Source organism: Diorhabda sublineata, chromosome 6 (genome assembly GCF_026230105.1).
Source record: "Diorhabda sublineata isolate icDioSubl1.1 chromosome 6, icDioSubl1.1, whole genome shotgun sequence".
NCBI lineage: Eukaryota > Metazoa > Arthropoda > Insecta > Coleoptera > Chrysomelidae > Diorhabda > Diorhabda sublineata.
This window is the reverse complement of record NC_079479.1, coordinates 3,055,118-3,071,289: the sequence shown is the minus strand read 5'-3', so window position 1 is coordinate 3,071,289 and position 16,172 is coordinate 3,055,118. Positions and strand designations below refer to the sequence as shown.

Genomic DNA, 16,172 nt, shown 5'->3' with positions numbered 1-16,172 from the left:
ATGAAAAAAAAGGTGAACATTTACCTTTTATTGAAATGTACAAAAGTATTTATTTCGAAAATAAGTTTATAACGCACAAAATGAAAATAAATGGAATGCAAGCAAAAATGATTTCGAAAACATTTTTTAAATATACACTACGCCACAAAATTCACACATATTTATCAATAATAAATAAATTTTTATGTTTATGTTTTTTAACCCAATTGTTGATAATAATCTTCCAAAACGCAATCTGTGTTTAATTGTCCGTTGTGAGTTGGTAGAGGCAACACTCTGTGAGTTAAAATAGCTTAAAATTAAAATTGCAGTAAAAAAATGTGCTGCTCACATATCCCCCATGGAACAATTTGAGTGGCACTTCAACCCTGATTTTGTTTCCAGAGCACTCGAGATATCAACGATCAAAAACTACCAGAACAAAATCGTAGAAATGAATTTTTGTAATTACAAGCATCATAAAGTTCCATTCCTACAAAAAAGATTGACAAAATTCCTTATTTGTACTACTGGTTCCCTTTTTACTCTTCAGTTTGCACAAGGACCTCAAGGAAATATTTTATCCAGTGATGAATCAAGATTTTGTTGTATTAATGACAAACCCTGTAAGCAAATGTATCAACATCCTGACGCAACTGTATAGTAGAGGAAATATGATCTGAAGTAACTTTAGTTTTGAAGAGTTGGTTGTAATTCAATCCGTTTGATACATTTGACCTACTATATCTCATGACCTTAACCACATTGAAGATTATTGGAATGATATGGGTGGTCGGATTAGAGGCTTACTACCTTCACCTAGAAGCCTAAATGAATGATCAATTATCGATATACCCTATATTTTTATTAATACACTCCATAGTTTATTTTCTTCAACCCAATAACGTCAGTTTTACAAAAATTGTGAAATAATTATGCTTTAATTTTGTAATGCAGTGTATGTAAATGATTTGATGAATACTGTTCATAAATTCGGCAAGGAAAATGTTTCAGGTAAAAAGAGAATCGAAATATTTCAAAAAATAAACCTGGAAATATGTAAATCATAAGGGAGCTCAAACAATGTTTAAAAAACGTTCATTTATCAACTGTATCTTCATATTTACATTCTGTATATTCATACTTGATACCTGAAACATTTCTTAAGGGTAAATGAAAGTTATTTTTTCACAATAACAATATCTACAGTGCTAAAAAAAATCCTTACATAATCCCTTTCCTTGAAATAAAATGGATGTTTATATGAAATAAATAATACACGTTTCAGAGCCAGACTGTTTGCAACTTTTTAATAAATGTACTCAAAAGTTAGTATGAGTTTGAAGCATACATCAAACAAGTTACTAGAATTCCAAAAGCTCTAATTTTTTCAAACAATCACTTTTTCCTCATATCAAATTCTACCAAGAACCGTATATGAATCGATTAGAAAGTAATTTCACAAGACCTTAAATATTTTATGAAACATGATTCAAATGAATACTTGTTTTCATTCCGAAATCAGTGTTTCTTTAGCTACATTCAAGGGACATTATGTAGGGACTTCCTTAAATAAAATTTAAAAACTTTATAAAATAATTTATACAGTTATACGGTGTTTGATTAAGACTAGAATACTCTGGTTATTTAGTGTTATTTCCTGTTTTTAAGAGCATTAGCCAGCCATTCCATCGCCATATCCAATCCTTCTCCTTTAGTAGCCGATGTTTTAAATATTTGGAAAGTCCTATTTTTTAAAGCTTCAAGTCCTAGAGCTTGATGTACTTCTTTTAGTGACATACAACCTGGTATATCCTGTTTGTTAGCCAGGACTACTAAAATGGCATCTGATAATTCCTCCTCCTATCAAATTACAATAAAATTCATCCATAAGTTAATAAAGTTTTGAAATAAATATCAATTTGCATTTTATCTAATATGTGTAAAGAGAAATTGAATAAATGGAAGATACAAAATGAAAATAGTAAATTCAAGCATAATCATTCAAAATCAAAACTAAAATTAGCATATCTTATATGCGAAATTGAAGCAAGGGTCAATTAAAGGTAAGAAAAAACAAAGAGTTAATAAAGTAGGATTAATGGATAAGCTGTAAACACAGGATTTTCCAGTATCCCAGCAAGAAGAGAGGACACAATAGATCCTTTGGATCACATTGTATATGAGACTTCAAATCCATACATACATACCAAGTTTAAAAAGAAATTTTGAATGTTTATTTATCCAAGGTTTTGTTTTTTAAGATATTTGCCTCTATAAAAATTACATAGATTGGGGTAATTGGAAACAAAGTCCATGTTTTCAAAATAATTTATACTCTAAACCAAAAAATATGTCAAACGTTTTGATTTGCCTCCATAATAACTCATCTGTTTCATTTACATGAAATCCCTTTTTCACTTAAAAATCCTGGGGTACAAAAAACAAATATGTCCGTGAACCATATAAAAATAAGTAGCTTAACATCTAACTAGGCAGATAAAAAACAGTTATTTGTGTTAAGATTCATAATTAAGTAGTCAAAAACGTGAACTTTGAAAAAAAAACGTTTCCAATTACCTATATTTAGATATAATTTTAATATGCACAGAAAGATATGAAAAAAGCCCTTTGATATAAAAAATGAAACTTACCCTTAACATCGGAACTAATTCGTCTTTTGATATGCCTATCCTCTCCTTATCAGCGGAATCAACCACATAAATAATAGCATCCGTATTACTATAATAGCATCTCCAATAAGGTCTATAAAAATTTTACCATTATTTAAAATATAAATTAAAAACTCTTTTATTTGATTATATTATTAATTAATTATTCCCTCTGTATGATAATGTGCATAATTAACTGTACCTTATACTAGTTTGACCTCCTAAATCCCACACTTGAAATTTGAGATTTTTATAAGTCACTTGTTCAACGTTAAATCCTATCGTTGGAATAGTTGTAACTACCTCTCCTACTTGTAATCGATATAATATCGTCGTCTTGCCTGCACCGTCTAGGCCCAATATTAAAATTCGCATTTCGCGTGTGCCTATTAGGCTTTTGAAATAACTAAATAACATACCTAAAACATTAAAACTTAACCTCAATTTCAAATTCGTCGGTTCACATTAGTTACCCATAACTCTTGTTTTTATATAGTGAGTTGAGGATTCCGATAAGTAAAAAAATTAGTTGCACATATTAATTCTTATTATTCAAAAAAATAATATTGAAATATTTTAGTTGGCCTCATATGAGAAGTACGTTTACATATCACTGACGTAGCTAATGTGACGTTTCGGTTGAAGTATCATATTTCTTCTTTTTTAGTGTTACTAGTATATTCGTTAACTATACCGCTCATTATCCATACCAATTAAAATTAAACTTGTTGATTTGTTTATAAGGGAAATTCGATTATTCGACTCATCCAAATGTATTTCTTTATTTTAGTTTTCGTTTACCGTCATTTGTTTACACAGTTTTCTTCTATTTGTACATTTTTCACTTCAGATTGTATCATGAAGCAGTAGGAATTATCATTATATATTTTAGTTGTGTAAATGTGTCTTATAGAATATAAAATTGAGTACACACAAACAAATTTATAACAATTCAAACTTTGTGAAATGAAAATGCGAACTGTTGTAAATATTTTTTTATTATAAAAATTCTCTTAGAGATATATAATTATTTACAAATAAAAGCATATATAATATGATTATTACACATTTGAAAGAAACTGTACAATAAAAACTATTGATCTGTTGATTGAATGGAACTGCAACTGAGGTATATAAACTTGAACTATTGTATACAAAAATGAGCAAATATTAAACAAAAAAAAGTGGTATGTAAATTCTACACTGGCAGTGAGATTTGTGGTTGAACAAGATGATTTTAGATATATATACAAATATTTACATTAATTATAAGCAAATGTATCATAGTAAAATATATAACTATGCTTAAGCATATTAGGTACTTAAATAATATGGCTCTGTTTATCTAATTCATTGCATTTTTTTATATATGCTTATATAAATTTTTAAATCACTTTTTTAGAACCCTTAGACAAATGATGTAAAATATTCATCAAATTTCGTTACTAAAGATACATCAAAATAAGAAATGTAATTTCGTATTTAAAATGTGTTAACAAGATAAAATATTTTAGTTATTTCTGTTCTATTTTTGTTCATTGTGGTAAGCTAACTACATTAATACATTTCAAAATTGATTCTTTCTAGAATAATTTGTACAGTGGGGTTGAAAACACCACACTGCTATCAGAATTCATCATCATCCGCCAAGAGTATTTTCTTATTATTTTAAATCATATACATTGCAAGAGAAATCACATAAAATTAAACAAAATAACCCTCAAATTATCGGGACGAGTCAATTTGATAAAGTACATAATAGTGGATAGAATTACATTGTAAAAAGAAATACTTTAACCTATTTATTGTAAAAATAATTGAAACACCTATTTTGTACAAATAATTCATCTATGTTAGTTAAGTCGTATATAAAGGTATAAGTGCATAAAATAGGATTAATTCTATTACAAAATCGACGAATATGTAACTGGAATTGTAAAGAATGAGGCACCTAAACACCAGTTTATTTACAACATCCTTTCAGTGCTACTTTTTTGATAGTTTAAACAAAAGATCATAAATTAGAAAATATGTCATCTATTTAAAATGGTAACTATAAAAAAAAAGATTGATAGAAATTAATTTAATCAGAATATTAATCTACAGCTTGTCGATAAAATTTCAAAGAGTTCAATAAAGAATCTACTAATCTGAATTTTGCATTTTGAGGTTATGGATCTTGTTGTAGTTTTTATCCTTCTTGAACCCGTAGCTTTTCACAGGCCCAATCAATCAAGGGTTAAAGTCAGTGAAGAAATGAGGGGGTTGAAAATGATTATGAAGATACTACTTGTACTCATTTCCACTCAAATAAATAGAAACTAAGTATGATTAAGAACTTTAAAAGCTTTCTTTTAAATTAATAAAAAATTTGCAAATTTTATTGCCAGCTGTGTTAATAAGCTTTATGTCATAATTGAGGTTAGGAATTGAATTTGTTTTAGTTTTGAATAAAATCAAGTTTATAAATGTTTAAGATTCCTTAAAAATTATCAGTGTACATATTTTTATCTGCAAATTCGTCGTTTTTATAGATAACAATTCTAATGACATCTATTTTTCAACAAATAAGTCATACCTTTTTATATCATCTAATAAAAATCAATTTTGAATACTGAAAAAAAAAATGATATCACTAAATTTGATGTTTACAATTCAGGTGATAAATTAACTATTATTTTCCTTTTTATGTTCTTACACCTGGTAATAGTACAGTCTTTGTGTCAAGATCTGTTGCACAATTTTATCTGGTAATGTATTTTTTGATGTGATCTGATTGAGATTCCAAAATATAAAGTCGAGATTGAATTTTGATATCACAGCTGCATAATAAGGGAAAATGTTGTAGGTCTATATATAAATAGGTATAAAAAAAATGGTAATTTTTCAAAATTGTGCAACAGATTGAACTGCTACAATGTAAATATTTAGGTAAATAATTTAAAAACTATTATTCAACTGATGTGGAAAAATCAGTTTAAGGAACCAAAAATCGTGTATGTACAAATGACTATAAAGGGGTTCGATTTTTATAATTACCACCCCTGTGTACGAGGTGTTCATAAGTCCAGACAGGAAAAAATTAATTCAAATAATTATTCTTCAATAAATCATATATATATATATTGATAAAAAATTTATATGTAAAAAAATTTTGTTTCTACCTAATAATGATATATTACCATGAATGATGGTAACTAAAATTATTGCACATTCTGACCAGTATATAATAATAACTTTTTTATCAATACTCTACAAAAATATGTGAAACGATTTATTATAACTAAATTGTTCTTATAAGAAATATTAAAATTCATTCAACAAAAAGAAACTAATATTTGACAAATGTATTTTGTGGGAATTTAGTATGGGTTGCATAAATAACCTAACTAACTTGAAGTCTAAAAACCATTTTAGTAGCAAATAAATTCTCCATACTCACATAACAGACAAAACAAAACCTTGAATTTAAACTAAAAACGTTTATTTAATTCCAATGCTTCTAATAATAGATAGTAGTTTATTATATATATATAACTATATTACCTTGTTTTATAAGTAGACTATTCATGGATGCTTCAAAATTTAACATTTATTATATATCCGTTTCATATTAAAGATGGTCTCTTATAATGTTATATTATTAATATCTAAAAATTGTTTTCCAGTCTGCACTTATTTTACAAAAAAAATATCCAACTACTGTTTCTCACTTAAAGCGTAATTTATTGCCTTCCCCCGAAGTTTTTCATGACATTTCATCATTCATTTTATTCTTCTCTCCCACTTCAACATTTATTTTCTGTTATAGCGCTTACATCCACACCAAATATTTAAACAAAAACAATAAACACTATTATCGTGTTATCGATATACACATACTAACCGATTCACAACGCGCAGAAAATTTATTAAAAAAATACGTCTCTATTTAAGGTACACATTTAAATTTTATAAACGTTTATGGAAGCTCTAGGTATTCTAATATTATCACTGGCGCACTCCTATTTCTTGTGTCAAAAATGGATGTCGTGCACATCTGTAGGGGTTAAAGCTGTGTTATGATCCTGGTTTTTTTCCAAAGGCGGTGGTGTAAATTCTCCCGGTCTGGCTGTACCGTTTACAGACTTGAAGTCCTCGCCTGGCAGAGCAGAAGAATCTTTGATCATCTGATCTATTTTGTTAAGGCATTCCTTCACGTAATCCTGCAATAGAATAATTATAATAAATAATTGTTTATCGAAATTTAATTATAATTTTATAATTTATAATTTTATTTTGTTGTTGTGTAAACTCACCATTTCTATGTTTGTTATTGCGGTTAATCTCTGCAAAAGTTGTTCTAGAGTATGACCGCTCTTGTAGGTCCATCCTACTCCGCACAAAGCAGATGCAACGCTTGCACATGCTATAATACTAGGACAATACCTCGAAAAAACAAATTCTGAAACAAAAAAAGTTCTAATCAGTAATACAACAGAAGTGAGATTATTATGAATTTTCCCTCGTATAAATAATAAAGGAATAACTATATTAAATTTATTATTGTAATTGAATATGTTTCATTGAACTCGGTGATTGTAGAAATTGATTCACCCTGTATGTACGAGGATGGGCGCATGATGCAGACCTTGAAAATATGCCCAGTTTGGGTCGTGAGAAATGTTGCAGCGCCAAGGCGCATTCCATTCAGCGAACTTCTACTTCTTCCAAGCATTCGAGAGACTTGTAGAGATGGAACGAAACGTTATAAAATGGAATTCATTACATTCTCACATCAAAATATTTAAATTAATAAACATACATAAATAAGAAATTGTAACATTTCTACTTGTATGTAAGTTGCACGAAGATACTGATCAATTATATTTTAATTATCTTGAACAATAAGTTAATTAATACCAATTAACTAATCAACTTTCCACAATTATTATGCTAAATTACACTCATAAATATTTAGCCGTTCAAAATAGTTGAGGGAAAAGCACTAATGAATGATATGCGGTAATAAGAAATTGATATTAAAATTATTCTATATTTGACATATATGAGAAAATAACAGTTTCCAGTAACCGTTCTTGGTATAACTACCCCGCACTATAGACTGGTGTTATTTCTTTTCTTGTACAGTGATCCTGCCACTTTTTATAGTCTATTTAAATACGAAAGGGAATCGCATTTGCCCTTATTAGTTTTTATTATAATTTACTATTGATGTCCACTCTGCTATCATTAACTAGAAACCTGTACTAAACAATTTCATCCAAGAACTAAGAACTATATCGTCCTGCTGAGAAGAACCAGAAAATGTCGTTTGGTTCAATATTCTTTAATTAGACATTATTTTAACGTTACCTTGGGAATGCTGATTACGTCCGCATTAAAAGTTTTGATTTTATCTTTGGTATTTGAATGATTTTAACTTTGCCAATATTTATAAAAAGAACTTATTGAGTTTGTCGAAAAACAATCAGTTCCAATGCTTAAAATTTCCTTGAAAATAGATTTATTTTGCTTAAAACTAATTATAATAAACATGAATGTAGTTGATTTGATATTATGAGTCACATGAAATTATTTTCTGATAATCGAGAGACCAAATTAATACAGTTTTGAGATGGGTAATAACTTTGACAGATGATAATTTAATGTTGGTCCTTTTACAGTAATGGTGCAACTGACGTATTTAGTGAGACTCATCGACAAGGAGGGTTATGTCGATACATGTTTATCTATTAGAATTATGAAGATTTAAGAAATTATGTCAGCTATTTATTGCAACCAGATCTGAAACGGGATTCTAACGGTTTTTATACTATGATCAGCAACAGTTGTTGAGCTATTCAGAACATAAATAATTTTAGTGGTAAGCGAGACTCGGAATATTTTATCGTATCTGATCTTTTTTAAAAAATTGACATACATGCAAACTTGAGAAAAGCGAGGTTTAAAGAAAAATTTAGTAAATCAATACAATTAAGGTTCTTATCGCTATATTAGTTTTATAAATAATAAATTGAATAAAAAAAATTACAATGTTTATTACTTGTGCATAGATGGCGCAACCTGGAAGTTCTTGAACATAAACAATTGAAAAAGTGTTGAGTCGATTTATTACATAGATAGTTATTGATATTTTCGTAATCTCGATAAATAAGAATATTTCATTTTGACAAAATGTTTTTGCCTCTGTACGTATATTATTGTTGCGAGAGCAGATGTTAAAAATTATCGTAGCCTTGGTATATAATACCTCTTTTTACTAAAAGGTTAACCGTATTTTTATACGAGCGTTGTTGCCGAATTCATTTCTCTCGATTAAAAAAAAATTGACCGACAAAGCATTCACCAATAACTATGTTTATTTCTGAAATTGGATACCAGTTTCGGACGTCCAATTATTGATGCCAAGCATATACCTATAATCAGTCGGTAATTCGTGTTGAAAATCGTTCAACTACGGTCCTGCGAAGTAAGACTGCGGCGAGAATGAAAGAAACAAAATTCATTCACGCACAGCCTACTAAATTGGTGTCTGGTAAAATATCCTTCAACGTTGTACTATTGGTACGCGAAGTATTTAACCGAAAGCCGACGTTGCCAAATTTATAACCGAGTCTCGAATTATAATGAAGAAAATTTATTTTATGTGCTGTTTTATACTTGCCAGTCGACTTTTAGGTAGTTTAAAACTACCTAATATCATTTATATAATAAGAATGTTTGTTAAACTAGAATGGCGACTTAATGAATATTTAAATAACTTGAGAATTTGATGAATCAAAATGATTACGAATCGTTCTAGGAACCTATAAATTGTTCATTTCTTATATATGATCTAGACCAGTAAAAGTGAAAAGAAGAAATTTGTTATTTTAATAATGATTAAACTTGTAAACTCACTATAGATATGTAAATGCTATAAAACTAATTTTGGGAATAAAAAAATTTAAAACAGATGCATTTTTATGTACGTAACTATGCATTTTAATACAAAATATGATTTTTATATTCTTTATTTTTCAAGATCGGCCTAACGATTGTCCGTAATTTTGGCAACCATGTTGGCCTTATGAATTCTAGAGACAAGGTTACCAAATGATGACGTCAGAGGTCATCGAACTGAAATTTCAAGGGGTCTTGCGAATTAATTTCGGTCATATTGCAAAATTGGTACAATATAAAATAATCAACATCCGCCACATTAGCTACAAGGTTGTCATATTCTGAGAATATTTATTGTCTACAAAATACAAGAATTTCTTCATTTTAGAAAGATGGTTTCTATTAATCTCAGTAACTTTAAATTCAATACATGACTTTAATTCTACCGAGGATTAGAATTGAATATTTGTTAAATATAATGAGGAATATAACAATACATTGGCAACACTGTTTCGAAGCCTCATTTCGAAGAAACAACATCAAGACCAACATTGTTTCCAGACATATAATGGTAACATTATTGGTGCTAAATATTATCACAGCTGTTTTTAACGCGTTATTTGATATGCTACTTCCTCTGTATTTTTTTTGCGAACCGCAACAAATGAAATTGTACCCCATACAGTGATACCGACATTACCGATAGTTTTTCGACGGAAATCACTTAAGTACGCATACGCACATGTTGATTATCGGTAATACTTCTGCACAAAAAAAATTGTTAATGTCTTTCTAATTCTTAATTACATCATCGAGAATATTTATTATATATTAACTAATTAACAAATTAAATCATAGATTCGTCATGTATTAGCAGTGCCCTCTATCACTCATTAGATAAATGTCGTTAGAAAACAGTTTCCTATAGATCTATTTCGTTCTTATTTTAACTTGATGTTTTTATTATATAAATTTTCTTTTTTTGTTTATTTCTTACGCACTCAATGTAATTGTTTTTATTTATTCACTCAGTATAAAATTCTTTACTTTTTCTCAGTACGTGATAACATCGTACAAGATGACTAAACTACGGACTGACGGAAATGTAAATAAGCAGAGTGCGTAGGTTATAGCACCAGAATGGTAAATAACCATCGTTTCAGACAATACAGAGCTGGATTAATTAATATATTAAAAAAATATATTATTAATTTAGAGTGTGTACTCGATACGTATTGATTTATTTATTATAAAACAAGAAAAAATTAGTGACACCCTGTGTTGGTGAATGGAATGGCCTCGAAGTAAAGGCGATCTGAATTGTTTTGAACAAAATCAGGGCGGGCTGAGGACCGTTTCAACCGTTGAGGCCGGCCACCCGCACAATGTTTACCAGGCATTGGGAGTAAAGGAGATGGAGATACCATGTGAATTGGCGTTCAACAGTCTGTATCATAAACATACCAATAAACTTTGCTATACACTACCACCATTAGGGCGTCGAAAAAATTGCACTATACAAATTAAAATAATCATAAAATTAAAATAATACTATGCAATTAAAAATTAGAAAAGTAGAAGAAAAATATAAATCGGGGTGTTTATTACGTTCTAATAATTTATTTTTCATACAAGAATGTTCTACCGGGCGAGTGTGAAGAGTCTAATACATTTTATATGAATATAAGAAACCGTTAAACGGTTCAGTCATTTAATAAGAGGTGGCGTTATGGAAATGACGCGTCAGAAAACATTGAGAATACAGGAAGGGAGACTATATATCACTCTTATTACATATTTTTGTATTGTAACTCGTAAAAGATTATTTTTATTTTATCAGGTGCAGTTGTACGCACTTTTTTCGAATAATGCCAACACCCACAGCATTCTTCAAGTCACAGTTTTCGTTTTGTCGTATACAATAGGCTTTCGTATCGAATTCTGGCTTTCTTCTTTTTTGCGTGAATTGAATATAATTGAGAACAATGATTTTTTTTTTGTTTTCATCAAATTATTTCTATATAATGCAGTTTACTAGTAGGTAGCGTGATAGATAAGCAAATTTCTCTTTTAATTAATAAAATCAACTGTTCAGTTCGTTTTTTAGTATAATAAACTAAAATTGAAATTAGTCAGCTAAATTAATTTACGTCAGAAAGTAATTCAGTTACCTCAGACTTTACAAAAACGAAAATATATAAAAATTGATGATTACTATCATAGCTAATTATAAAGGAAGTGACTACAGTGGGTTACTGAATTAGATGTTCAATGATGAATCTATTTCTTGACCAACCAGAGCGCCAGAGCTCAACCTTATTGATTTTTTCCGCGATTTTATGAGAGAGGACATTGAAATAATCGATAAACCGCAACATAGGAATCGATTTCGTCAGAAAATGTACCAAAAAATTAGTCTTTGTTACTCAAAACGTGTCAAGGTTAACGAAACAGAGAAAAGAGCTGCAATTTTTTTATCGAGAATAGGAAAAAGTCGCTGGGCTACAGATATGCAGAATATTGTGGTTACGGAAGCAATTTGAAGCCCAATAGCATTGTCTTGAGTCTAGGCCGTTTTTCGCGATGTCGACATTAAAATACTACGTAATAGTCGATGTTTATGGTTTGTATGAATCAGTATTCGACTCGCAAACAAATAGATATGTCAAATTCAAATTAATATATAGATTTTAATACTAGTAGCGCCACGTATGTGTTAGCATACGAACTTTTTAGCGGCAAAATATGTAGTTTTATGGTTAGGTTAGGTACATTCAAAAATAAATATATTTTTTTCCAAAATTTTTGTGTTTTCTTTGTTGGGCCCGGTACTTTTGGGACGATCCTCGTAGATACAATATCAAAAAAAAAACAGTTTGCATATTCAATTTAAAAATAGTAGATAAACACTGAACAATATGTAGTCAAAACATCAAAATTATGAAAATAAAAATTTAAAATGGTAATAATTTCAAGTCTGGTAAGCTTTTAAATAATAATTCTAAAAAACGGGCGAACATTATTTAGCATACCCACTAATCTATATTCCTAGAATTACATCGTCAACGGTTTTTTTATACGGCAAAATTATCCGTCATTTTAAGGTTATGTGTTTACACCTCGGATTAATTCAGAATACATAGTTTGTCTATGGAACCTAAACGTATATAGTTCTGTGTTTCTCAGCTTTCCTTCCAAGTTAGATTGAAATGTAATTAATTTATCAATACCGTGGTAAAAAGACAGGGTACTACTCGTAAAATAGAAAAAAAAATTTAAAGGTCGGATGTGCAAAAGTTTGTTGAAAAGCAATCTCAACATCTCCGCCGAGCGACGGAAGTGGCTTATGACCCTAATATCTCAAAAACTCCCACAAGTCTCCCATTCAGATCGCAATCATATCAAAAGAACGAATATCTTAGTTGACAACAATAAACATCTGATGTCATCCTTGACCATGTTCTATAGTTTTGGTCTTATTGTCGAGTGTATGAATACGCCGCTGATTACAGAGACGTATTCAACTAAATTTATAAATTGAACAATCGACATTCAACGAACAAATTTTGCAGTTTTTTTTTTCATATCTACAAACTAATAATAATAATCGGTGGTTTTAATCGAAGAAACAAGCCAATTTCGTAGTTATTTAAGAGAGGTTAAGACTAGTTATCGGTTGAAACGAGAAATTAAGAATAGTCCGTTACTGGTTGCTCTTTCAGTCATCTGAAAATACACCAACGGTTGCAAATAACTAGACTGGTGTCAGACAAGTCGGCACATTCACTGTGGGAACTTCAAACCAACGAAATCGAGAGTTTCATTGGTGCTCCGGGGGCCACACTAAGGTTGTGTTTACGTTCTGTTTGCCAGTATTCAATCATAGGCGGAACTCGTTGGATGGAAGGCCGAATTAGGCCAGCCGAAATTCACGATACTTTTATTAGAAATTATTTATGAATTAGATAAATAATCTTGTTTACTTCTCATGCCCGTTTCATTTCATTATCTATTTCTTTTGATAGAAAATTATTTTTCAAACCCAGGTAAAAATTATCTTTCGTTTAAGAGTATTGTGATCAAAATAACTAGAATATAGATTAGAAATGAGACCAAATTTCGTTGTATTGTATCAATTTCACGAGGGATATTCAACAAGTTTTAATTAGAAAATTACCGAAGAGCCGAAACCAACCAATAGGTCCAGAGCCCATCTTTGGTGTGGCCAAAAGCGTTGCCTTCGTGGATGGACCTCGTGCGTCTCCTACCAAACAACTGCTCCAACTAAACAAGCGCGAAATCACTCTAGTGATCGGACTTTTAACCGGACACTGCCATCTAAGACGCCATCTCCACACTATGGGCATCACGGACGATCCGGAGTGCAGTTGGTACATGGAGGAGGTCGAAGCTTTAGACCAAGTTATCTGCGAGTGTCCTGCACTCACTCGAGCTCGGTTTAAACACCTGGGAAAACCTCACAACTTGCCTATTGACATCATAGGGTTCAAGCCGAAGCCTTTGATTGACTTCTACAAGGACATCGGCCTCTGGTAACTTCTAGTGGGGTCTGGCCGCCCACAACTTTTAACTATGAACTAACTATGAATCAGAAGAGCAAACTTTGTGACAAATAACAGCCAAATCCGAAATATGTCTACGATTTCATTATTCATGGGTAATGTAGGCTTCAGATTCATTTTTTTCGAAGGTAACGGGTTTTTGGTGTCTGGAAGTTTTCGAAAATTGTTCATTTTCAAATGGTGTCTCCTTGGGGAAAAGAACGGGGTTCTGGTTCTACAAACGAGTTTTTTTCTTCGAATTAGTTGCTTTTCCTTATAGCTCAGATCTTGTACGTGAAAATACGTCAAGTACTTTGAGAAATGTGGGTGAGTGACTTAAAAGTACTTCAATTTGTTTGAGTATTCGTTTCTTATACTAAAAGTTATTTACTTTTTAAATACCCCTCGTAGCATAATTGCCAGTTTGTGTAAAGAATTTTTTATATACGTCGAATAAGAATAATAGATTATTTTGAAACAAAAAAAAATATTGTTGTAAAGGAATTAATAAGGATCTATTTTCGAAAAGAAATATTTTATTGAAAGAAAAGAATAAGCGATTGCAATCAAAATCTTTTTTGAAACCAGTTTATAAATAAAGAGGTTCGACTTGGGTGTTAATAGACAATATATGTACTACTAATTTAATGATGTTAATAATTTTTTTCAGACGAATACGACTGGCCTAAAAATAGTAAACACCTTCATCCGCAACTATGTTCTCTCCCCTCTCTGTCTCTATCTCTCCTTCGCTACGTTTTTCCCACTCATGCTATTTTTTTTTTGGGTGTCCTTATCCTGGGTCATTACACTTTTTGTTAGTTCATTTCGGTTCAATGTCAATTATCTAATCTCTAAATTATTCTGTATGGACAGTTAGACATTCTTGACAATGAAACTATTTTATTACGTGGTTTTTAATGTTTAAAGGTTTTTTTCTTCGAAATAAGTACGTTTAACTACTTTTAAACATGGAGGCACCTATTTGGGGCAGGCTTTTAATTCTAAAACTACCTGTATATTACAGGAAATTTACCTAATCGTCTCGCCGCTATTTTTAACTTAATTTATTCACCAATTCCAAATATATATACGACATTTGGGTTAATAATGTTATAAAGTTTGATCCAGAAACTTAAAGACAAACCAATTGACTTATTTCATATACCAGGTGTGCAATAAATAGCCTCAACCACGTTTAAATATAGAATTTTTATATGAATAGTTCAATATATCCCAGATACGACACAGACAAATGATGCTTTATTATATCAAACATCTTCTGGAAACTATTTACGAACCCAATATCAATTGCAGAAGACAGTTATGCGAACAACAATCGATATTTCATAAATACGCACTCATACCAAACTAAGAAATGGAAAATAACGTTTATCTAATAAACCGTTAGTCCGCGTGGACTCATCTTCACCACTGTTTACCAATCGTAAACATAAATGCATTTCTCTTGGCTGTCGGAAGGCGTATGTACACAATTTCTTCGAAATATTCCTGACAGGGACAGTCTGCGATAATTATTTATTTACTATTATGGTTTTTGCTTTGAAATTTCGTTGGACGGATGGATGGGGTACAAAAAGGGCTCAGTTCACGTCTGGTACCCAGTTTAAGCCGAACTTCCTTACATTTTACTCGTATGTCAAGTTAACGAGTTATAATAATGATTTTTTTCCAAGTTCCAAGTGAGACTACAATTGAGTGCATGTCTAAATGATCAGACAGATCAAACAAAATTGTCGACAAGGGTTTTTATAATCTGCAATTGATATTGGAAGAGCTATATGAACTGTATGTACACAATTTCTTCGAAATATTTCTGACAGGGATAGTCTGCGATAATTATTTATTTACTATTATGGTTTTTGCTTTGAAATTTCGTTGGACGGATGGATGGGGTACAAAAAGGGCTCAGTTCACGTCTGGTACCCAGTTTAAGCCGAACTTCCTTACATTTTACTCGTATGTCAAGTTAACGAGTTATAATAATGATTTTTTTCCAAGTTCCAAGTGAGACTACAATTGAGTGCATGTCTAAATGATCAGACAGATCAAA

The 16,172-nt window shown here is 30.4% G+C and overlaps 2 protein-coding genes across 2 annotated transcripts in view; both read right to left on the bottom strand.

Annotated features, from left to right (window-relative positions):
* Window positions 1–13: 13 nt before the first annotated feature.
* On the bottom strand, window positions 14–3,300 carry LOC130445960 (ADP-ribosylation factor-like protein 1). The gene is made up of 4 exons (XM_056781898.1): window positions 3,125–3,300; window positions 2,854–3,070; window positions 2,634–2,745; window positions 14–1,842 (listed from the first exon to the last, which is right to left on the bottom strand). Exons 1-4 carry the CDS (start codon window positions 3,126–3,128, stop codon window positions 1,633–1,635), a joined length of 543 nt encoding a protein of 180 aa, XP_056637876.1. The 5' UTR covers window positions 3,129–3,300; the 3' UTR covers window positions 14–1,632.
* Window positions 3,301–3,631: 331 nt separating this feature from the next.
* LOC130445958 (G1/S-specific cyclin-D2-like) overlaps window positions 3,632–16,172 on the bottom strand; it is a 71,063-nt gene continuing 58,522 nt past the window's right edge. The window contains exons 4-5 of the mRNA XM_056781895.1: window positions 6,950–7,095; window positions 3,632–6,856 (exon numbers count right to left, since the gene is read on the bottom strand). Of these exons, the coding sequence (XP_056637873.1) occupies window positions 6,668–6,856; window positions 6,950–7,095 (335 nt within the window). The 3' untranslated portion in view covers window positions 3,632–6,667. The remainder of the gene's footprint in view (window positions 6,857–6,949; window positions 7,096–16,172) is intronic.